The sequence below is a fragment of the Dama dama genome, chromosome 18 (assembly GCF_033118175.1).
Source record: "Dama dama isolate Ldn47 chromosome 18, ASM3311817v1, whole genome shotgun sequence".
Lineage (NCBI taxonomy): Eukaryota > Metazoa > Chordata > Mammalia > Artiodactyla > Cervidae > Dama > Dama dama.
Genome location: NC_083698.1, coordinates 87,238,415 through 87,263,017, shown reverse-complemented (window position 1 = coordinate 87,263,017; position 24,603 = coordinate 87,238,415). Strand labels below are relative to the sequence as shown.

The 24,603-nt window shown below is 36.9% G+C and overlaps 1 protein-coding gene across 2 annotated transcripts; it reads left to right on the top strand.

Moving 5' to 3' along the window:
• Positions 1 to 1,863: 1,863 nt before the first annotated feature.
• Positions 1,864 to 24,375, top strand: ZNF800 (zinc finger protein 800). Of its 2 annotated transcripts, XM_061165728.1 has the most exons (6): positions 1,864 to 2,003; positions 2,478 to 2,596; positions 7,576 to 7,671; positions 17,371 to 17,514; positions 19,680 to 21,372; positions 22,587 to 24,375. In XM_061165728.1, coding segments are annotated over exons 2-6 (1,995 nt in total). In that variant the 5' UTR covers positions 1,864 to 2,003; positions 2,478 to 2,535; the 3' UTR covers positions 22,588 to 24,375. The 2 variants fall into 2 exon arrangements, with proteins under 2 accessions (XP_061021711.1, XP_061021710.1); XM_061165727.1 differs by having other exon boundaries at positions 19,680 to 24,375.
• The last annotated feature ends 228 nt before the right edge of the window (positions 24,376 to 24,603 follow it).

Sequence of the window (24,603 nt, the reverse complement as noted above, 5' to 3'; positions counted from 1 at the left end):
TGGACCTGACTATATATGTCATATATATATATATATATATATATATATATATATATTCTGCCATATAACAAAGTGAATCAGCTGTGTGTGTGTGTATATATATATATATATATATATGCCCACATATCCCCTCTTGGACCGCCCCCACCACCACCTAGATCCATTTCATTTTAGTTTGTTTTGTGTTGCTTCTTGACAATGGGACAGATAAAAATGATCAAACATACTACGGTGACAAGTGTGCAGAACAGCAGGTGGAATTCCTTTTTAAAAAGATCATTTTTGTATCATTTTCCTGTTAATTAAGCTGCTAAAATCACTCAGACCTATCCCAATGCTCCATTCAGTGCATTTACAGTAACACATTTATTACTGGACCTAATACAAACTCTGAATTTTGAAAACAGATTTCAGTCACTCGTTTCTTCTTCCAACATACATACAGAGCCTGTCTACTAAACGTTTTCACGGATCCGAAAACCGGTAACTTAACCGTGAAGGTTTTCAGCGGATCGTGGGGGAGGGCGGGTGGAGATTTTTTAAATGGACCTTTTCTTTCTTAAAATTTTCATTTTTGCTTCTGGAGCCGGGGAGAAGGCGAGGGAGCCGGCTCTCCCACCCTCGAGCACCGGCACACGGGGTTGCAGAATTTGACAGTCTATTGCGATCCTGGGGGGTTTTCCAAGCAGGATGAGCGCCGAAGAGAAGAAAAAGTGCGTACTGCCCACGTGACCCAACTTCACCTTCAGATGCCAGACGCCGAGCGCAGCTGCGATCAATACCGATCTTCCACGGACTAGACTGTTTTCCTCCCAAAGACCTGACAAAGCTCTAAGAGGCACACTTCGGCAATTGCTGGGTTACGGAAAAAAAAAAGTTCCACTTGTACCCTTTATAAATGCGCTGACAACTTTTTCGGAATCACCACGATTTACGGCTTACGCATTTGCCAAGCCTCTTCCTACAGTTCTCTCCCGTGCTTTTCCAAGCATCCCGGTTTCGGTTCCACCGAAGGAAGAAAAGCGATAGCAACAGTTTGGTTGCCCAGCAGCCCGTCTCCCGGGCCCAACCACTGCACCAGTGGCCTTGCACCTCTCGGCCCGCGAAGCCCAAGACTTCGGCTCCCCGTCCGCCGGGGACGCTTGAGAGAGCCGCCGGTCGAAGACACCCGACTGTCGGCCGCGCGCCGCCCGCTCGGTTTCCCCCTCCCTGCCCAGCCGCCGCGCGGCGTCTCCCCACCGGCGGGGGCGCGGGCCGGGCGCATGCGCGCGACGCTCCCGGGCGTGCCGGCCACACTCCCCCCACCCACTCCGAGAGCTTGTCACTTCCTGCCCTCGCCCCATCTCCGTCCGGGGTCAGTCACTCGCTCCCTGTCGCTGCCGGAGAGTCTCTGCTTCCCCCTTCCTACTCGCTCCGCGGCGGTAGCTCAGGCTCTTCGGGGAGGGGGAGACCGAGAAAGAGAGAGACTGACTTAATAAAGTTTCCTGAAACAACAACTACTACCAGAAAGGGCCCAAGGTGGGGGGAAAACCCCCATCCTTCCCCGCCCCTCTCCAAAAGCCTGAGGGACCGTTGCAGGTGGAGCGACGCTGGGGGGAGCCGGGCTCCGGCGGCAGCCGTTGCCCGGGCGAGGGGCGCCAGGTCCTGCCCGCTCCGGTTCCAGCTTCTTCGGTGGCGGCAGCAGCGGCTGCGGGGCGGTTCCTCCTGTCAACTGCCTGCGCCCGCGCGCCGCCCGCCCGCCCAGTTCCACAGCGCGGAGGGACGCCGTGAGCCGCCGCGTCGCCTCGGGCCGCGGAGGGACGTGGTGAGCTGTGGCGCTTCCGCGTCAGCGCCGGCGGGGACTCTTTGGGAGCGCGTCGGGCCCGAACCCCGGTCCCTTCGCGCGGTCCGCCGAGGCTGCGCCAGGTGGGGCCCGAAGCCGCCTCCCACGCCAGGCTGTCCCCGCGGCCGCCCGGCCTGCTTTCCTTCCTTCCGCCCGCCCGCCGGCCCGCCCCAGGAGTTCAGTAAGTTGGGCGCACTTGGTTGGGGGGACCGGGGCTCTGCCTGGGAGACCCCAGCGCACGTGCGTAGCAGGAGGGCCGGTGTGGGCCGGCCGCCGGCGGGAGCTACCCCTCGGCTGCCGCCGCGCCCCTCGCCCCGCGGGCCCCGGCGCTGGCCGTGCCCGCTGCGCTCCGCGCCTCCATCTCCGCGCGCGCCCGCCCGGGAAGGCGAGGCCGCCGCCGCCGCCGCCCGCGCAGCCGGCCAGGCCCTCGCCCTGCGCTGCGCGCCCGGGGCTGCGTTTCCGGGTAGGGCGGTGAACCTGTGCGGGAGTTCGGGCTGGTGAAGCCTTCGTGCGTTTTTATCTTTCGGTTGGAGAGGAAGGTACAGGGCGCTGGAGGGGAAGCAGAGGGTGGGTGAAGGGAACGTTTCTGGAAAATGCAGCGAGAGCCCCCCCAGGAAGTTCAGGGTGAGTGACGGGTTTGTGCTTCTTTCAACAGCCAAGCCGCAATGAAGAGCTTCTTACAGTGAAAGGAAAGTAGGTCGCGCCCACTGAAAATGCCTTTAAGGGACAAATACTGTCAGACTGACCACCATCATCACGGATGCTGTGAACCAGGTATACCCCTTCTCCAGTTTCTTTGGTCTCCATCAGAGCCACTCTGCTCTCTGTTTTCTTTTCTTCCTGCCCAAGAAGTCATTCCTAACTAAGCAGGCTATAATTTTCCCCAGCATAAAACCAGTTATGAAGCTAAAAGCTTGTACAAACAAGAGGTCTCCCTTGCTTGATCCCTTCAAAAAAGTACTGCAGGTGTCACCTTAAATCTTTTCCACAAGATCAATTACTCAATCCCCTTTCCTTCCATTTCAAGGCAGCCTGTAGTTAGTAGTATACCCTCATGCTCTGTGAATGGTTAAAATTGAAGAGAAAGGAAAAAATAGGTAGTATTAGAATACTAGCATTTATTTTTATGAAAGCTGTTTCATTTAAACTTTTAAAAACTAGAAATTTCTTCTGCTTAATTAGTGTTGAAAGAGAGAATAATGCTTAAACCTAAGAATGAGTTTAGTTTGGGCTAAGGAAAGTTTGTCGAAGTCAACTCGTTGGGAGAAGCAGGTATTAAGTGCGACCTCTTAAAGATCTTGGACAGAGCACAGGATTGCAAAATCTGATTATTTAAGATAAATATTTTTAGGATATTGATCAGAGGGATATTTTTTAGTTGACTTTATGAAACTAAAAAGGTGTTTTTTGGAGTCTCACAAGGAGTATTAGAACACTTTAATAAAATGTGATATATAAACTATTGATAGTTTTTCTGCTTATTGGAAGTTTGTGCATTATTAAAAACGTTTAGAGGTACAGCTTAAAAGAGAATCCTTGAATACACACTGTCACTAAACCGACTAAAGGCTATTCTGTTAAGTTCAAAGGCAGATGTTTAGCATTGTTTTTGATGTAAAAATTCCAGGACTTTTTAGTACTTTTGCTTGTTTCTTGTTGGAGTATTTTAACCACACCCAATATACTTGGTTTTGTCACAGTGGAGTTCATTTAGAGTACTTTTTGATGGATGGGGAAAAAAATGGTGGTGTTAAAAGGGAAGAACTTCTATTCTCTGGAAACTTTGGTACACGTTAGAATAAAATTTGTACTATGACCCTATCCCCACTAATTTGCTGAAAATAATAACCTCTGCTAATAAAACAGGCAATCCCAGAATGGAATCCATTGTTTATTCACTTACTCCCTGATCTGCCTACCTTTCATAATCCTTTCTGCTGGACCTTTTGTATATTTGAAGTGAATATATATCCATTATGTTGTACCAGTTGAATGGATTTGCTAGTTTTGAAGTAGAAAACTGTGAATGACTTCTTAAACTTCTCTTCCACTGTTTTTTTATTCCATTTTTTTCTGAGAAGTCACTTAAGTTGAATTAGTTAATTAAATCATATTAAAGCTTGTCACTTAGGAAGAAATGTATTCTGTCATTCATTTATTTCTTTGACAGGTCGTTATTGAGCACCAGTTAGTTGCTGACTTGAGCACCAGTTAGGTGCTTAGGCACTGTTAAGGCAATGGGGATATAAGTGGTGAACACAACAGATAAGCTCACTCCTTCATGGAACCTTTGAGTGGAAAGAGATGGATGTAAATAAGTACACAGATAAGATAATTTGTGACCATACCTCATTTAGTGTATTCTGATCAAAGTTTTCTATCTACTTTAAAGATATTTTCCAGAGATGAACTTTTAAATTTGTGTTGAAACTTTTCTGCTTCTTTTCCTCCCTCATTAACAAAAAGTCAGATAAGTTGCTTTAATTTTAAAAATTCAACTTTATTTTGCCAGAAACTTTTCCGATGCAGTTTATTTTTCAAACTGTTAGGTCAAAAGTAGTTGGTATTTCTTTGCTTTCTTAGTTAGAAGTAAACACTTTCTGAGGGTTTAGTTCATTGGAAAGGTAGAAGTGTAACTTATGAGGTAGTTAATTGTCATTATTTCACAGGAAGACAATGGACCAAGTGAGAGGATGTTTCCCGTATTGAGAGGAATAGGAATGGTAGTTTTAAAAAGAGGTTGCCCTCAGATGGAGGGAAGAAGATGACGTTATGTTTGAGAAGTTCCTTTAATGAACTCTGCTGAGAGGTCTGTCCTTTTGAATTATGAATAGTAGGTGAGTTCTTGAATGAGAGAGAGCAGCGTGTTCCTGGGGAGGGCTTGATAGGCTGGATTAATTTGTAGTGAGTGGTGGTGTTATAAGCCTATCGGTGTATGTAAAGTATATTAGTTATGCTTTAAGAAAGTTTTTTTGTTAGAGAAATTTTCAAACATTCAAAGGTAGGATCGTATAGGAACCTTAAGTAACCAACACACAACTCCGTCAGTTATCAGTATGTGAGTATGTGGACAGTTGCTTTTGATCTGTATTCTCCCCTCACCACAGTTCCCTTCTCTATCCTCAAACTGCCCCCCACTCACTATTATTTGTAAGCATAAGCAAATCTCAGACATCTTAGGTTGAAGAATATCCCAAGAGGCTTGTTTTAATGGAGGAGAGATTCTTAACAGAAGTAGGTATTCTGGGAAGTGTGTTCTTGGAAGGATGTAAAGAAAGATGTTAACTTCTGAGACTTTGGGGTTTTTGGCTGGAGGGAGGTGCTTTTTTTTCCCTTAAAGGTCATGTGACCTGATCTTGGGATGAATGATAGGATGTGCAAGAAGAAACTTTATAAAATATTGACATACACAGTTTTTTAGGATTGAGTATGTTTTCAAATGAAGAAAGAAATGGGACCTACACAGATGTGTATACCAGGTGGATATGTCCACTCATAACAAAACTAACCCTGGGGTTATTTGAATGGTGTCTCAGGATGTGTATGTATTCTGGTGGTACCAGTGATGGTGATGGGTAACAAAATTTTGCTCTAGCTTTAAAATGATGTTGTCATGTGGACGTGGAAATTAGTGGAAGGTTTCTGGAGCATGTACCTAAATGAGGAAAGGGGGTGCTGAAGAGAAGTTTCCATTTTTTCCTCATATTTCTCCCTTATTTGTTACTCATTTTTCATTCTTGCTTTACAGAATTCTTGCCAGTTGGAGAGTCAGACCTTGGGACTTGTTAAAATTATATAATTTCCACCCTATCTTTTATTAGTTTTTGTAATCAGTTATTGGTTGTCAGAATGTACAAATACTAGAAAGAGGTCCATCTAATCCAAATAAATGATATCATCACTCTATTTACAAACGTTTGCTGCTGTTTCTCTAAGGGGTTGGATTCTACTTAGATTTTGGAAAAGATTTTTCAGTTTTTGGTGTCGGGAAAGCAGTTGACTTATAGATGATAATAATGGTGGTAGAACATTTATCGAGTCTTTACTGTATTCTAGGCTTTGATTTAACCAGAAACCTGCATTAGCTAATATAATCCTCACACAACTCTATGATTTAGGTACTTTTAATATTCACATTTTGGAGCTGAGAATAGGGAAATCAAGAGAGTATAATTTGCCCTAGCTGTATCTAGTAAATGGCAAAAAAAGAATTTCAGCACAGTCAGTCCAGGTCTGGAATCTTTTCTTAACCACTGCAGTTAGTGCCAATGTCAGATGTTCTCAAAATGAGTTGTATTTGTGTGTATGTTTTTAAAAATACCCCCAAAGTGTCTCTTAAAATTGGGAAAATTTTGCTTAATGGAACGATTTGTTCCTGAGACACAGTTTTTCCTGTTTGTGTACACTGAACTTAAGAGTTGAAGCCTAGAAGAGAGTCTAAGGCTGTGTCTATACACATAGACAGCAGGCTTTATCCCCCTTATCAGACAGTTCAGAGCTTTCCAGGCCCAAGTTCTGAAGCAGTGTAGCACCCATTCCTGAAGTAGCCCTCCTTACCTTCTCTCACTGAGCAGATGATGGTAAAACATTATAACGTACTGAAAAGAGAGGTGATTGAAATGACTGCTTTTTCTCCACCACAACTCTCTCTACCTGGTGTCTAATGGAAAACTCAGTTTTCCTTTTCAGTTACCTTGTTTCTTATTACCGTAACCTTATTTATTACATATTTATACTAATAATCTGGAAGTCTTGGCAAGCAGGGATGACGTAGACCTCTGTATATTTACAATGGGAATATTGTTTTTACTTACTGTTAGAAATGCATTCTTTCTAAAATGCATACTTCCAAAAGCCTGGGCTAGTGACGTGTGAGGCAGAAAGTGAAAATCACCTCTATAAACCCAACCCAACAGAAAGAACCTTTGTTAAGTTTTGTTGGTATCCCACTGTCTCACCAGACTTTTTGTGTTTTTATTAGCATTTATACATAGACACACATATACATTAAATTTATTTCTGTGGCTATTGAAATATATATTAGTATAATTGAGATCATATTTTATAACCTGCTTGTGTTGCTTAACAATGTATTATTGACATCCTTTGTTGTCAGTACATGTAGGTCTAGCTCATGCTGTGTAATAGCCGTGAGAGATTCTGTTGTATGGATATTTCATAGTTTATTTAGTCTGGTTCTTTTTGAGAGACTTCTAAGTTGTTTGAAATTTTCAATTATTTACAGTGCTGCAGAGTGCTGCAGTGAACATTCTTGTACATCTGTCATTGTGCACTTGACCAGTTCTTTCCTTAGGCAGTGGTTTTTGAGTTTTGCTCTCATAATTGCCAGAGAGCCGTACTAGATTGTCTGGAGAGTTTTGGAATGGTTCATGAGGGGTGGCTAGGCTATTTATTGCCCTAGAATTTGGTTAAATGTAGTAGTTCCTCTTCAAGGAGAATAAAAAGGCAAATATGACTAATATGTACTAAGTAACACCAAAATAGTAAGATCTTTGCAGTTGAACTTAATGCATAGCCTCAGCAGCCTTAGTTTTACCTTGAATTGAGAAAAATTGCAGTTACATGTTTACCATTATTTTATTTTTCCTTAAAAAGCTAATGGTGAAATACATACAAAAAAGTGTGATTGTCATTTAATGTGATTATAGCAAACCATTGTTTTACTTCAATAGTAAATGATTTAAATAACCCTTTTTTGTGGGGATTGGGGTGGGTATTTGTCTTCCATGTAGTTTATATCCTGGAACCTGGAGATGCTCCTTTGTTACAGCAACCACTACAGACATCCAAATCTGGTATTCAGCAAATAATTGAATGCTTTCGATCAGGTATGAATGTTTTAGGATGTATTTTCAATCTTCACGTAGTACCTTAAAATTACCTAGAAATCCTTAGAAATAATTTTTTAAAAATGAAATATATACATTGATTCTTTATAATATACTTTTAATTGTCTTTTTAAAAAAGGGGACAAGTAAATATTGCTTGATTAGAAATTCTTTTTCAGTACTATATTATTATATACTAATGTAAAAAGTGTTTGGAATGATTTAAAGAAATATGTGGTATATTTGCTGGTAAAGTGTCTCTTAAAGATTCATTGTTATTTTTTTGGCATGTTCTTTATAAACTCTCAGAAGACAGGACTAAATTATACAAGGTCTTTATGAGCTTTGGCAGGGTAGATTATTTACTCGGAATGTCTGAGATGTCTCTTGTTCTAGATTAATTACTTTATCATCTCTGTTTATGTGACTCACCATCTCCTACCTAACCCTGGAGTTTCACTATCTTTAGTAGATCACGTGATAGAAAAAAGACTTATTCTAGCCCTGATATCTTCAGATATATTTGTTTAGCTTTTCTTTCCATTATATTACTGTAATAATGGATATATAATAAGTATATTTGTGCAGTTACAATCCAGCACTCTAAAATAGGTATTGCTCACTAAGTAGAAGTGGTTGAGAACTATTAGAAGTCCTATCAGTAAGGTCTTAAGTTGTTGTGATTCTTTTATCTGCTTGTCCACCACTTGTGGATTTGGCTTCTTTGACATTGTAGGGTATTAAATCAAGTATGAACTAGCAAATGCACATGGCTGATGGACACCTAAGTGATGGACATCCTAAGTTTAAGGATTAGAATACCTTTTGTTATTATTTTAAAGGTTACTGTATCTTAATGAAAAAATTCTGAGATTCAGAGAATTTATATGAAGCCACTTGTATTGATGAGAAATTTTTTAAGGTGCTTGTTTTTATATCATTTAAAAAGGAAATAGTATACATTTGATTTATTTTAGGATTCTAAAAAGTAGATTGTTCATTTAAGTTAATTTCTGACTCTGAGATTCATTTCTTAACACTTTTCATCTGTAATCCTCATGGCGTTGCTTTATGTGTTTAAATCAGCATTTCATGTCTGCCATAGCAAATACCTGTGCTCTTGCTAGATGGTGGTATAACATGTTTTATTGTGTTTTTTTAAATTGCTTTTTACTTTTGATAATTGCCCTTGTTTAACGAAAATAACTAATAGGTCAAATTCTCCTGTGGTAAATACAGTGAAAATTTTACTAATTAGAGGCAACATTTAAGTATGTTTCTGGCATAACAGAAAAATGGTTAGTTTTTTTTTTTTTAATTAATTAATTTTACTTTACAACATTGCATTGGTTTTGCCATACATTGACTTGAATCTGCCATGGATGTACATGTATTCCCCATCCTGAACCCCTCTCCCACCTCCCTCCACATCCCATCCCTCTGGGTCATCCCAGTGCACCAGCCCCGAGCATCCTGTATCATGCATTGAACCTGGACTGGCGATTCGTTTCACATGATAATTTACATGTTTCAGTGCCATTAATGGTTAGTTCTTAATTGCAGTAAGAGTTTCTGTTAGCTGCTTTTAGTACAGAGATAATTCTTTTTGTTCTTTCTCATATCATGGAAATGAAGATAATAACTTCACAGTTATATTCTTTGCCTTAGGTTTCTTTTTTAAAAATTTGCAATTTGAAATTTTACTATTTCAGTTTATTACAATGTTATTTGATTAAGAAGTTAGAATTGTTTCATTTATTTGTGCTTTATCTTGGAAAAAAATTCTTTTTCAACAAGATCCTATACCAAAATCTATATATATTTCTTACCTTGAAAGGTGAATATTTAAAAATGAAAGTATTTGTTTTCTTACTGCACTGTGGTTGTATTGGTTTTCTGTGTTTGCCATTTCTTTACTAAGATTAAGGAAGGGACTGTGAAATGGATTATGTGCTCTTTCTAAAATGTCTCTGGCAAATTTGCTTTCTGAGCTTTTTTTTTAACAAATTTTGAAAATACTGTAAATTCTAAGTACTCAGTCATTTAAATTAGAGATGGTTTAGAAATACGCTAAATGGTACAAAGAAACTAATTTTGAATTAAAAAAGAACTGTTTTACTTCACTAGTGTATCTCATAGCTAAGTAATTCTGATTTCCTGAGGATAGTAATCTCTTACGTATCTGGATAATCTCAAGTCTCCTAAGGTAGCTCTTCTTTAGCACAGAGGTATTTAAGCCTCTGCTGACTGAAACCTTGGGAGGATGAGATGGAAGTTTGGGCCACATGACAGGGTCTAAGATACCTTCTCATTCTGAGACTTGTAAGTTTCTCCCAAGCAGTCCCTCAGTGACTAATCTCTTTCTAAGCTGTTTCCATTATGGCTTGGTCACACACATTTCATTTAAAGAGCTATAGTGGTGTTTTATATCTGACAGTTATTTGAAGATAGAACTTTGAAGTCATACTTTGCTCTTGTTAACATTCAGAAGCTCAGCCAGGTTGTGCAGTAATGATGTGTTAGGATATCTCTTTATCTTCAAGCTCAGATAGTTGTCTTCAACTCCTGTATCAGCTCTGTTTAAGGGGTTTATGGCCTATACCGGGCTCTCTATGACCTGGTTTTAATTCCTACCTAAGCTGGAAGTTCATAAAAGGCTGAGGAAGGAGTTGACTTAACTTTTTTAGGTCCACCAGGCTCATGTGTGCTGTACTGACTGCTTGACCAGTTTTGACTCACTTTCTTTGCTTCCTACTTCAACTTTTGCTTTGGACTATTTCCCTGGCTTTAAATGACAAATACTTCATGACTTCTAATCTCTATTTTTATCTGCTTGACTTAAAAATTAATCTGAATAGACTTTTCTTTTTGGAATAGGAAATATACATATGTGTGCGTGCTAAGTGGCTTCAGTCATGTCCGACTCTTTGCACCCCTATGGACTAGAGCCCCCCAGGCTCTGTGCGTAGAATTTCCCAGGCAAGAATACTGGAATGGGTTGTCATTTCCTTTTTCAGGGGATCTTCCCACCCAGGAATTGAATCAGTCTCTCCTGCACTGCAGGCAGACTCTACCAACAGAGCCACCTGGGAAATCCTACATAATATATACCTGTGGCTTAAAAATAATAATAATACACAGGTATAAAAGGATATACAGAAATACAGAAATAAGTGTCTTTGCTCAGATAGTACTAATACATGGTTTGTATCTTCTTCCAGAGACCCTCTACCCATATATGAGCATATATCCCTTAACTTTCTTCCTGATACAAATGGTAGCTGACTGGGTATTTAGGTATCTTTGGCTTTAAAGAGTACATTCTACTGTTGTTTGACTTCTGTCCATATATAAATATCTCATATTTTTTAGAAGGCTGCCTGTTTTACACCTACCTAGAGCTTTTCTCTCTGAAATCTCTGATGCTTGGGTGACTTGAGACAGGCTGTTTGCTCTGAATCCTGGCTTCAGGTACTCCCTAAACTGTGCCCTGCCCTTTGCTTGAACTTTTCTGTAGTTCTGTCAGTCCTTCTAGGATCATGTCGGTGACTTTTTGTCTTCTAAGTTTCCCTCCTTTCTATTAAGTTTTTTAGAAAAAATTGAAGTTGAAATATAGTTGATTTACATTGTTGTGTTAGTTTCTGGTATACAGCAAAGTGATTCAGTTATATATATGTGTGTATATATATTCATTCTTTATCATATTCCTTTCCAGTTTGATTTATTATAGGATATTGAATATAATTCCCTGTGCTATACAATAGGATCTTGTTTATCCATTCTGTATATAATAGTTTGTATCTGCTAGTCCCAGACTCCAAAGCCGTTCCTCCCTCTGATAACTTATTTTAGCTTCCTTTTTTTCCCATCCTTTCCGCCCAAACTGAAACAAAATTTTAAATAACAAAAAGATGTATTTCCGTGACCTATATAAAAGTTGATTTAATTGAGATTAATATTCTTAGTCTCATAGTCTTCTGGTAGAGGCAAAGAAGCTGTGGTATGCCCTAAGGTTAGAGACAGAAAAATGGGAAAAGGGGAGGATAATCATTTTGTCCAGTATTCAGAACTGGCCCTTAATGTGAAGTTGGCATCTTTTTTTTGAGTTTTGTAAATATATCTCTTTTTACAATAGTATACAGTTGACTTGAACAGCATGGGTGTGAACTGCATAGGTCCACTTTTTGTGGATTTTTTTCGGTAGTAAATAGTACCAGATGATCCTTGGTTGATTGGATTGAATCCCAGGATGCAGAACTGAGGATATGAAGAAAGGGAGTATAAGGAGGACTGTAAGTTATGTGTGGATTTTTGACTGCATGGAGAGTTGGCATCCCTAAATCCTGCATTCCTTCAAAGGTCAACTGTATTATAGAAAAATCTACTACCTATAGAATTATAGAATGCACACTATTACGATGTGCAAGGAACAGTGACTTTTTGAATCTTAGGGAGGAATAAATTGCAGTGAAAAGTGAGAATTGGCTTTGTGTGATGTTTGCTATTGTCATTATCTAACTAAATTTAAGTTTGGTCTTTAGTTTCTTAGAGATTTTGTGTGTTTTTTATTGCTAAAGTGACATTTCTTTCAGTTAATGTAAACTGTGACTGGATGGTGATGCCTTAGTCCTGATTCTGTAAGCAAAAGCTTGGGACGAAAGTATGACTTATTAGAGGTACATAACTGCTGTATCATATGATGGATTTTTTTTTTTTTTTTTGCTTTTAGTTGATACAAAGCAGTTGTAGGAAATTTAAAATCAGATTGCATATTTTGGGGATAGATAAGAAAAATGTAGCTTTATTTTATTTGTTACTACATTCCTCTTCAAAGCATCTCACCTGAGGCTGTGTTCCTAGGAGAGCAGCCATTCATGTTGGTTTGGGAATTTCTCAAGGACATAGATCATATCCTTCACTTTCATGTCTTCAGTGAATAACATTATACCTGGTATTTAATAGATGTTCAGTAAATGTGTGTTAGACTAAACAAATGTTTCACCACATAGGCACTAAAACAATTTCATTCTGCTTATAAATTTATTGTAGCATGTAGAAGTGTTCATAATTAATTTAGTAATTTTTTTTAACCAACCCTTGTAGGTAGTGGTTTTAAAGGAACAATTTTGAAGTTTTCTTATATTAAGGATGGATGATCAGTTAGAAATTCCCTTCATACTGGTCTTGGAATTCAGCGGGTGTGACAGGAATTATAGATTTGCTTGCAATGTTGGGAATGATATTGTGGTTCAACAGTCATCCTAAAGAAACCGAGTTCATGTGTGAATCAACAATAAAGCATACAGTGTACTATTTAAAAACCGTTATTGCTGCAACTTAAAAGGGTCATTGACCAACATATCAGTATATTAAGGGAGAAAAGGAAAGCTTCTATGTGTTTGGGCTTCTCTGATGGGAAAACATCTGCCTGCAGTGTGGGACACCCGGGTTCAATCCCTGGGTTGGGAAGATAACTTGGAGAAGGAAATGGCAACCCACTCCAGTGCGCTTGCCTGGAAATTCCCATGGACAGAGGAACCTGGTTAGGCTATAGTCCATGGGGTCACAAAGAGTTAGACTGGACTTAGTGACTTCACTTTCACTTTGTCCTAACTAAACAACTTAAGCATATTTTATTAAAAGGTGTAGACGCTATTTTTGAATGTAAACTGTGCTGCAGTGTCTTCAGATTGTCTCTTAGCACAGAAGAGTTAGAATTAATATTATCTTATGTCAAGCATCTGACATGCAACCTAATGTGAAATTGAATACTGATCCGTTTTGAAAAAAATTTTTTTTAAACTTTATATCAGTATATACAGTGTATTTTACTTTAATTGATAGCACAGGATTAAACCTTCAATGAGGTTTAACTAAATTTTATTGAGCGCCCATTATGTGTGAGGATCTGAAATGTTCATTAATTAGTTACAGGCGTCAAAAGCCTTCTCTTTGGAGGGCTGGTTTTTCGAAAGATACTGAATTGATGATCTATGTAAACGGTGTAAGTAGTATGTAGTGACTTCTAAGATGATTTAAAAATCTAAGGTGAGAAAGAGAGTTATTTATAGGAGAAGGAATAATTAGGAGTAAGGCTGCACGGCTCTCTTTCTCTCAGGATTAAGAGTTGTGGAGGAATTTTTGTTGCTGTTTGGGTGAACTTTTGTTGCTGTCTTGTCTCTTTTTTCAGGTTAGAGTAGGTTTTAACTATTGGCAGAGGCATAGTTGGTTGGCTGTGTCAAACTGTTAGTGAGCAAAGCAATCAGAAAATGGTAGCTGATTAGAATAAAGCCATTATGTCCCCGTGGGAAACCAACAAAACCTTAAATGGTAACTGAAACCAACTTAAGGAATAACTTTTGCCTGTGTTTATGGAGTGAGGGCACATCTTATTCTTCTCATTTGTAATACATATAAGCAGAATTGGAAAATCACTCAGGTCCCATTTTTTACTTTCTGGTTAACTTTATATGGATTTTAAAAAAAATTTATAGGGAAGATTTTCTTAAACATAGAGAGAGCTCACCAGTATGTCTAACAAATGCCCATCAGGCATGGTCCTGAAAGCTGTGAATACAGTGGGGAACATAAAAGATATCGTCTCTGTCCTCTTCGAGTTTCCAGTTTAATGGAGATAAAAGTAATCACAAAACAGTGAGATAATATAGTATAGGTGTACAGGGTACTCTGGGAATATAGAGGAAGAATTCTTAACAGGGAACAGGAGGGGTCTGAGAAGGCTTCCTGGAGGAAATGACATCTAACCTGGAATCTGAAGGATTATTAGAAGTGGACCAGACCAGGGAAATGGGGAGAATGTTATAGGCAGAGAGAAAGAAACATAGGAGAAGGTCTGAAAAGTGAGAGAATTTGGTGAATTGAAGGACCTGAAAGAAATTTGGTTTGCTTGGTTCAACACAACTGTGTTTGTATGTGCATAAGTGGTGTGAGGGTGGTAGAGTATTTTTTGTGATTTGATAATTAAGATTAATTAGTCAAGGTTAGAATCAAATACTTTTTTTTGTTGTTATGGTTGGTTGAGATAACCTGGTAGATGATATCTGATTTAGGGATGCAGTCTTAAGTTTTTACAAATAACGTTTTTTATGTATAACTTCATGTTGTACTTTCTAGTCATAGCTAAACCTAGTTCAGATTATTTCTGTTTCCTTCAATCCTTTTAAACAGTTTAGTATCTTTAAAGGCAGAATTGAATTTGTAGTATGGGTCTAGCTGGTTTTTTAATTTAGGATTAAAATATGCAAAATTTTCCCATGTTTTCTTCTGTCTGTAATACATCCACCTATACTTACTAAGAATTATATGTAGATCAATTACAGAAGTTTATCTAAAGTGTTCTTTATTATCAGCCTACCTCTCATAGTTTGTCAATCACTTATGAGGTTAACTATGAACTAAATATATTAGCAATTTATTGCCAATATATTTTGTAATGTGAAATAGACTAGAGAAGTGTGTGTGTGTGTGAACTTACTTTTACACAATGGATAATACCCAAGTTATCCTCTGAATCTTTTAAAATAAATGTTTTCTGGTTTTGTGGTAGTATGATCCTGTGGAATAAACTTTGAATTGGATTTGGGAAGTGGTAGAAATTATTTCATTATATATATATTTTTTTCTCAGTAGAAATCTGGATTTATAATTTAATTCTTCTGGAATTTAGGTTCATATTTTCTTTCATATTCTCCAAGATAGGTTTGATTTGTTTTATAAGATGAATAAACCAAAGTGCAAAGGTTATATAACTCTTTAAGGCCACACAGCTAGATGATATATTGGAATCTCTAAAGACTTAGTAAAATTATGATAATGTGGTAATCTTTTTGCAATAGAAATTTGAAGGCTAATGTCTTCAAAATGATGATAAAATGCAACATGATGAACATGAAAAATTAAAGGTAAATAAATCACAGAAGATTAAATCAGAAATGCTTAACTTCTATGGATCCTACAGTATTAATTATCCTACTGAGATTGTGTTTATTCTCTTAGTAGTCCCAAAGCCTAATAGTCACTGTGCCCCTGGATAGACTTCATGGTTTTTTTCAGGACACTTTTGTTTTTTTCCTATTTAATTCAATATTATTTTTATTATTATTTTTAAGAAACTGAAGGCTCACTAATTAGTGAACACAGATCAATTTTGTCCATTTACCTGTGTCAGAGACCAGTAGGAAGTAGTGACAAAAGAGGTTCTATTTGTGTTTTATTTTAAATACTTCAGGAGTGCTTGTTGCTGTTTATTTTCCGCCTGCCTTTTGACCTTCCATCATAATGCTTATATTCTGTAGATAGGTGGCTTTTCTTCAATGAATATTTATTCAGTGTTATTAGAGCTGCTGCTGCTGCTGCTAAGTCCCTTCAGTCGTGTCCGACTCTGTGCAACCACATAGACGTCACACCAGGCTCTGCCGTCCCTGGGATTCTCCTGGCAAGAACACTGGAGTGGGTTGCCATTTCCTTCTCCAATGAGTTAGAGTGAAAAGTGAAAGAAGTCGCTTAGTTGTGTCCGACTGTTAGCAACCCCACGGACTGCAACCTACCAGGCTCCTCCATCCACAGGATTTTCCAGGCAAGAGTACTGGAGTGGGGTGCCATTGCCTTCTCCTGTTAGAGCTGAGAACTTTGTAAATAAGACAGGCTTGGTCTTGGCCACTTTGGAATTTATAGTCTAGTGGAAGACAGGCTTTAAACTAGTAGTTCTGTCAATATTTAATTAATTGCAATTAGGGTGAGTATTTTAGGGAGAAAGGCTTTGAATAAATTTCTAGTAGTATTAAGAGACCTAAGCAAAATTCAAAAACATGGACCAAGGATTCTTTACTGTCCACTAAATGATCATAATCCCATGTTGGCCCAGAACTGCAAGTAGTTTGAGCTGAATTTAAAAAGAAAGGCACAGATAATCTTGTGAGACAGTTTTGACCTTCTTTAAGTAATCAGGGGAAAATGTGTTACTTCATGGTTACTTTGTAGTACAAAAGAGAGCTGGAAGAACCAGCCAAAAACTTGGGTTGAGGTGACATTTAATTCTTCTGTACCACTCCAGGTCTTGTTGCATCAGAATCTCCAGGAGTGGGTCATGTACATTTTTATTACCAGGTCATTGTGATGATCAAGCAGATACTAGAACCATTGCCAAGATATCCCAGGAGTTGATTGGCTGCTGAATTAGAAAAAGACCATCAGTTTCAGGTGTCCTAACATCCAAGTGGGAGAAGGCAATGGCAACCCTCTCCAGTACTCTTGCCTGGAAAATCCCATGGACGGAGGAGCCTGGTAGACTGCAGTCCATGGGGTCGCTAAGAGTCAGACATGACTGAGCGACTTCACTTTCCCTTTTCACTTCATTCATTGGAGAAGGAAATGGCAGCCTGCTTCAGTGTTCTTGCCTGGAGAATCCCAGGGATGGGGGAGCCTGGTGGGCTGTTGTCTGTGGGGTCGCACAGAGTCGGACACGACTGAAGCAGCTTAGCAGCAGCAGCAGCAACATCCAAGTGATAAAATTTTGCTTAGAATGTAGTTTATAACTTATTTTTGAGTATAGTGTGGTAGATACTGGCAGTGCCTGCATTTTGTTTTTAAAGAGTAAAACCACAGTTCTGGATTGTCAGCAGTGATTTTCCAGTTTAAAAGTATGTTAAAGTTACCTTTGTGTTTTCTTTTTTCCCTCAGGAACTAAACAACTTAAGCATATTTTATTAAAAGATGTGGACACTATTTTTGAATGTAAATTATGCCGCAGTCTCTTCAGAGGATTGCCAAATTTAATTACCCATAAAAAATTCTACTGCCCACCAAGTCTGCAGATGGATGACAGTAAGTTTTATTCATATGCTCATTTACACATTTACTGTGTGTTCTTATACTATAGCTGCACATTCACATCAGAATGGTATCAGTATCTAGTTACAGATGACTTAGTGATGGAGAACAAAATAAAATACTTAACTCAATGTTATGTATTTGATTTCTTAAAGAGGTAATTTAATGTCTGGTTTTTAATATCTGTCATTTGGATTTTGCTAAAGATAAATGAAGTTAGATTTTTACCATGTTTATTTGTATTAAAATATTGGATATTGTTTTTGAATGTTTATGTGGACTATACAGTTTATATTCAGGATTTTTGTAAATTAAAATATTGATACTTGATGGGGGTGTTTGTATTTTTACTTCTTAGCAGCTTGTTACCAGATATGACTCATTGTTTACTTAGATTCTCCTTAAGTAAATGAGAAGGTTGAATATAGAACAAAGAATGAGTAAATCAATTGATTTTTGGGGAATTGTGGAGAGCATTAAAAAATATTTGATAATCCTTCTAATGTTTCCTGGGTCTTGATTTGAAGATCAGTTTTATTCTCAGTGAAATTTACTTGATATGTCATTTTACCAGAAATTGGATTGTGTTGAAAGCTAATCTGAAATAGCTTTATGTAATAAAGGCAGGTAGTAAGCTAATGAAGTTTTTGTGTAACCAAATGTTTGTTGAGTTAAGTATATTGTCTTTGTATGATTAAGTTGCAGTGTATGTAATGATATTTTCTTGCTTTAAAGACCTAACATAAATTCCTTAAAATATTTTATTAAGTCATAGATTACTTTCATTGTTTTTTGTTCAGGGATTTAACTCTTGTGGACTTAACAAAATGTAGAAGTTATTTTTATCAGTTTGATATTTCAGTTGTATTGTGGGTTTTGTGCATTTTTCAACTTAATCTTTTGTGGAAGGGAATAGAGTGCAGAACTCCAAATAGCAAAAGTACCGCTTTAATTATTAGCGTGAAGTGATTTAAAGTATATGATAGGAAATAGATGAAACAAAAATTTCATATTTGTCTCGAAAATTTTCCTTCCCCTGTTATATTTTACTATACTTCTTTTATCCTTGAGATGTGAATGAAAAGGCAGTCTAGAAATTAGTTTCAAATCTAACCTTGCAATTAAGGAACTAGTAGGAATTTAATTAACTTTCTGGTAGTTATTCTGTGTTAGTTTTTGGTGTGAACTAAAGTTAGTTGAATTTTAGAGGGAATTAGATAAATGGATTTGCTGGATTACTGTATACTCTTCTGTAATACTTACTCTAGAAATACTTGTGTGAAAGTATTCTTCTTACAGACTCTACTTTATCCATTTTAAAAAGAAAGATTAGTAGACTAGAAGAGCTATGATAAGTCATTTCTTGATTTCTAAGTGGTTATCAGATTTGATGTTGTATTTGTAGCTAGATTTTAGCATTGTATGTAGGAACATAACCAGTGTTAGTCAACTCTGTTACAATATGACTGTTAGGTTGCCTACAGACCAGAGTAATTATATTGCATAAGAAAGTAAAACTAGCTCTGTTTTTGGAATTAATTTGTAGTTTTTAATCATTGGTTTAATAGAGTTGTGCCATGTTAAGACTGAATTTAGCAGACACTTCTATACATCATTATTTGTGTTTCTGTGTTTTTCTATAAAATCTTTTTCTTTTTCTTTCTCCATAAGATGTTCAAATGTCCCCATACAATTAGATTAGATTATTATGGATTAAGTTAATAGGAATGCTGTTATGTTTTCTTTAAAAAAATGATTTTTATACTAACATACTTCATGGTATCTTATCCATCTTGGGTTATGAGAACTTTTGACTTTCCTTTGCTAGCCTAAAAATATGAAGTATTATTTTTATTGTTTGGGAAACCCATCTGCTTAAATATTTTATTTAAGGGCCCTTATATTAGAAGTAGCTCTTCAGATTGTATCTATTCCTTAACATTTGTGTACCATGATGAGATTTTAAATTAAAGCAAATTTTAATTTAATCAGTACTAGTTTTTCAGCCTCATAAAATACTGAGAAGTAGATAATACTCTTGTAAAAATAAATACAAATTAATAATAAACTTTAAGACAGGTTAATAATACATTTAAAAATATTAGAGGACTAGAGCAGGCTAATTATTTCAGATTAAAATGTTGTTTTTTCCTTAACAGACCTTCCTGATGTAAATGATAAACAAAGCCAAGCCATAAACGACCTCCTAGAAGCCATATATCCAAGTGTGGACAAGCGAGAATACATTATTAAGCTAGAACCTATAGAAACTAATCAAAATGCAGTGTTTCAATATATTTCAAGGACTGATAATCCCACTGAAGTCACAGAGTCAAGCAGTACTCCTGAACAGCCTGAAGTTCAAATACAGGAAACTAGCACTGAACAGTCTAAAACAGTTCCAGTTACAGACACAGAGGTGGAAACTGTAGAGCCCCCTCCTGTTGAAATTGTTGCAGATGATGTTGCACCTCCATCTGATGAACAACCGCAGGAATCACAGGCTGACTTGGAAACTTCTGACAATTCTGATTTTGGTCACCAGTTGATATGTTGTCTTTGTAGAAAAGATTTCAATTCCAGACGAGGTGTTCGTCGTCACATTCGAAAAGTACACAAGAAAAAGATGGAAGAACTAAAAAAGTACATTGAAACACGAAAGAATCCAAACCAGTCCTCTAAAGGACGCAGTAAGAATGTTCTAGTTCCATTAAGTAGGAGTTGTCCAGTATGTTGTAAATCATTTGCTACAAAAGCGAATGTAAGGAGGCATTTTGATGAAGTTCATAGAGGACTAAGGAGGGATTCAATTACTCCTGATATAGCAACAAAGCCTGGGCAACCTTTGTTCCTGGATTCTGTTTCTCCTAAAAAATCTTTTAAGACTCGAAAACAAAAGTCGTCTTCAAAGGCTGAATACAATTTAACTGCATGCAAATGCCTTCTTTGCAAGAGGAAATATAGTTCACAAATAATGCTTAAAAGACATATGCAAATTGTCCACAAGATAACTCTTTCTGGAACAAACTCTAAAAGAGAGAAAGGCCCCAATAATACTGCCAGCAGTTCAGAAATAAAAGTTAAAGTTGAACCAGCAGATTCTGTAGAATCTTCACCCCCTTCCATTACCCATTCTCCACAGAATGAATTAAAGGGAACAAATCATTCAAATGAAAAAAAGAACACACCGGCAGCACAGAAAAATAAAGTTAAACAAGACTCTGAAAGCCCTAAATCAACTAGTCTGTCTGCTGCAGGTGGCCAGCAAAAAACCAGGAAACCAAAACTTTCAGCTGGCTTTGATTTTAAGCAACTTTACTGTAAACTTTGTAAACGTCAGTTTACTTCGAAACAGAACTTGACTAAACACATTGAATTGCACACAGATGGGAATAACATTTATGTTAAATTCTACAAGTGTCCTCTTTGCACTTATGAAACCCGTCGGAAGCGTGATGTGATACGACATATAACTGTGGTTCATAAAAAGTCATCCCGTTATCTTGGGAAAATAACAGCCAGTTTAGAGATCAGAGCTATAAAAAAGCCCATTGATTTTGTTCTAAATAAAGTGACAAAAAGAGGCCCTTCGAGAGACGAAGCAAAACATAGTGATTCAAAACATGATGGCACTTCTAACTCTCCTAGTAAAAAGTATGAAGTAGCTGATGTTGGTATTGAAGTAAAAGTCACAAAAAACTTTTCTCTTCACAGATGCAATAAATGTGGAAAGGCATTTGCCAAAAAGACTTATCTTGAACATCATAAGAAAACTCATAAGGCAAATGCTTCCAATTCACCTGAAGGAAACAAAACCAAAGGCCGAAGTACAAGATCTAAGGCTCTTGTCTGGTGAGGAACAGTTACAGAGTTTTGCTTTATTTCCCCCCATCGAACTAAAAAAATCATTTGACCATAATTTATAGCTGGTTCCATTTTAACACGTTTGCTTCCATATATCTTACGGCAGTGGGAACTGCAAGAGTAATATGCATATTGCATTTACCTCTTCAGTGACCTTTATTCCAATGGCTTGGGAACAAAAGTTAACTTCAGAACTTAATCTTCCACAGGACAATGCAATATAGTTATAGATAGATGGCACAGGGTCAGTGATTTCCTCTCAATGTTGTAAAATATATACATTAATATTGGCTTATGTTTACAATAGAAGTCTTCTGTTTAACTAACTTTGCACAGGTTTAATTTGATTCAGTGACTTAGTCTACTAATTAATACATTGTGGGAAAGTTAAGTATATTAGAATGAATTTGTGAAGACGATAATTATAGGAAAAACGTCTTTTGAGGCACTGTAATTATTGTAAAAATTAATGTGACGGCTAAATAAAGTGCTGCACTCAGAAAAAATACAACCCCCAAATTGAATTTAGGACAGTTAGCATTTATTATTTACGTTTAACATAGTGCTTCCAGGCAAAGGAGAAAACTCGATAAACAAAAGTTTGGATTATTTTTCCTTTTCCTTGGAAGTATGTGTTAGTTACTGTGTTTTAGTTTTGATCTATGGAAAGTGATTGTTTAGGTCCCAGATCCTCTTTATTTTTACCTTTTTGTTTAAATAAACTTTTGGTGATCATTTCAACATAGTTAATATTATTAAGTAGGTTTTTTTCTTTTTTTTTATGGTTGTGTGTTGAAAAGTAAAATCCCTATTAGGAAGAAAGAAAATAATATTACTTTTTTAGAGGGTTTTGGAACAAATTAGATTTTTAAAATGCAATATAAAATAAAGCATAGACTCCCTGTACTTGTTTTTGCAAATCTCCCTGTATTTTTAAAGTTTACCTTCAGTACCTGTGTCCCTCGTATTAAGGCATTTAATATATTTAATTAGTATTAAATTAGTTTTGGGTTCAGGTTCTAAAGCAGTATACTTAGTTTTGAGTGCTGAGTAGGTTAAATGTTGTGGTTTGACTATCGCACATTTTTTTTGTGTGGAAAACTTGAGATGAAATCATCCTTTAGAAGAATTATTGTATAGTTCTAAAAATAAGGTTTTATTGGTAAACTCAAAAGTGTTCATTTATTCCCATTTCTCCTCAGATAACTTCAAGTGATGTACGAAAAGGTTTGGAGTTCATTTTTGTGGAAAGACTTTAAATTGGTGTTAGAACCACTAAACATCTTCAAATGGTACTATGAGGAAAAAAAGAAAAAATTTGGATAAACATATGACTGTAACTGCTGTTTTCTGACTAAAATAATAACCATCTAACCACTTGTTTGTAAGGCACTGCCTCTTCCAGCACTTTCAAGTAGCTGTGACATTAAGTACTGTCATCACAATCCATCAACTAACCACCCTTGTGCATTTGGTCTACATTTTCTACACAAATGGTGCAAATTTTGTTTTCCAACAGTTTGTTGATTAATTTAATGATCAACAACCTGAAGAAAAGATCACCACTGGTGATTTTTAATTAACAAAGACTTTATCTTAGCAATTTTAGTTTTGTTCCCCCTTCATTTGGCAGAATTTTTATCTGGATTGTACAGATACATAATTTCCTTGAGTGTATGTTAGGACCAAAAGATAATTTAATATCAGCACATTATAAATATTTAGCCTGCTAAGTATTTGTAATTATTTTTACATTCATTTATTTCTAACTAGTTCTACAGCACTTAAATGTTTGAAAGTTTCATTTCAAAATTTATACTACAGGAAAGTTGCAGTTCATTTTCACCCATGGATCATCATATTGTTCATTTGTAAACATCTGAGGTTTTTATGAAAATTAAACATTCCCCTATATTTCTTTAAATTTCATTCAAAGCACTTTAATGATAGATGCAACTTAAATTTTCAGGTTTTTTTTTTTAAAGACCGCACATTTACTGGTGTTAATATGAAGGCAGTAAATAGCTTACTGAAATTTTATGGATGCAGACAATCCCTGCACAACCACTTCTTACAATATTAGTTTATTTCTTTAAATATTGCTAAAAAAGAAAGATTGGGGTGTAAACCCTGCTTTTTCCCCCTCTCCCAAGTAAAATCTTAGATGACCGCTTTAGATAATATTTGATTCCTACTGTAAAATTTAAAAAATAATGAATTTTTGTCCATTTTTGTAATCAAGATTTTAGGGAAAACAGAAGTACATCTATCTTTAATGAAATATTGGGCAGGTTTTTGTGTATCAATACTTTGTACTTTTTAGGAATTACTTTATTTTTTAATAATTTTTAGTAATTTTTGTCAAATTATAATTTTAAAAGGTACAGCAGGAGAATATACCGTGTTTTTATGTAGGTTCACATGTGGACTTAGGAGGGACCCTGTCCATCTATATACTTTTTGTATAAAATTTTAAAATGTTGAAGATCCACAAGGTCATAATAAAATGATTTTATAGCTAGAAAAGCATTTACCTTCCCAGTGCTTTGCACTAAAATATACTGTGAAAGGAAAGTAGAAAGACTGTAACTTGCTGGAAATGTTCTATATTGAATGTACGTGCTCTTGTTGGAAAAATGTACTATATGTGATGGAAATAAACCAGACTCGAAGTTATTTCAGCTAAATGTGCTTCAGCGAAGGTGCATTGGTTGAAACTTAGATGTTTTATTATCAAATTTAAATTTATTCAGTGACTGAGCGGCTACACTTGAAATTTATCCTGATCGTTTTATTTTTAAGAGTTAGAGTGATAATTTCTCTTTAATTTAAAAACATTTACTTTTCCACATATGGAAAACTTGTACTTACAGGTCTAACTTTAATGATTAATAGCATAATATATTTAGGGAACTAAATGTTGTAGGTGTTATTTCATTTATAAACCATCTTCATTAGTGGCACATTATTAAACCTGTATGTTTGACTTTTGCAAGGTGTTATCTTTTATGCATTCCTACACACAAGACATATTCCAAAGATATTTTTCCAGACTTAACTGCATGTAACAAGTGAAAAGATAATGAGGATTCCTAAAAGCCTTGGGGTAGCTCTTTGCTGTGGCCTCCCATGTGTATGCCAGCCTTTTCCTTTCTGCTTTACTTGTTAAATCCTGTAGGGAAGAAAGAGAAATAGCCTGATGCTCGTGGAGCCCAATTG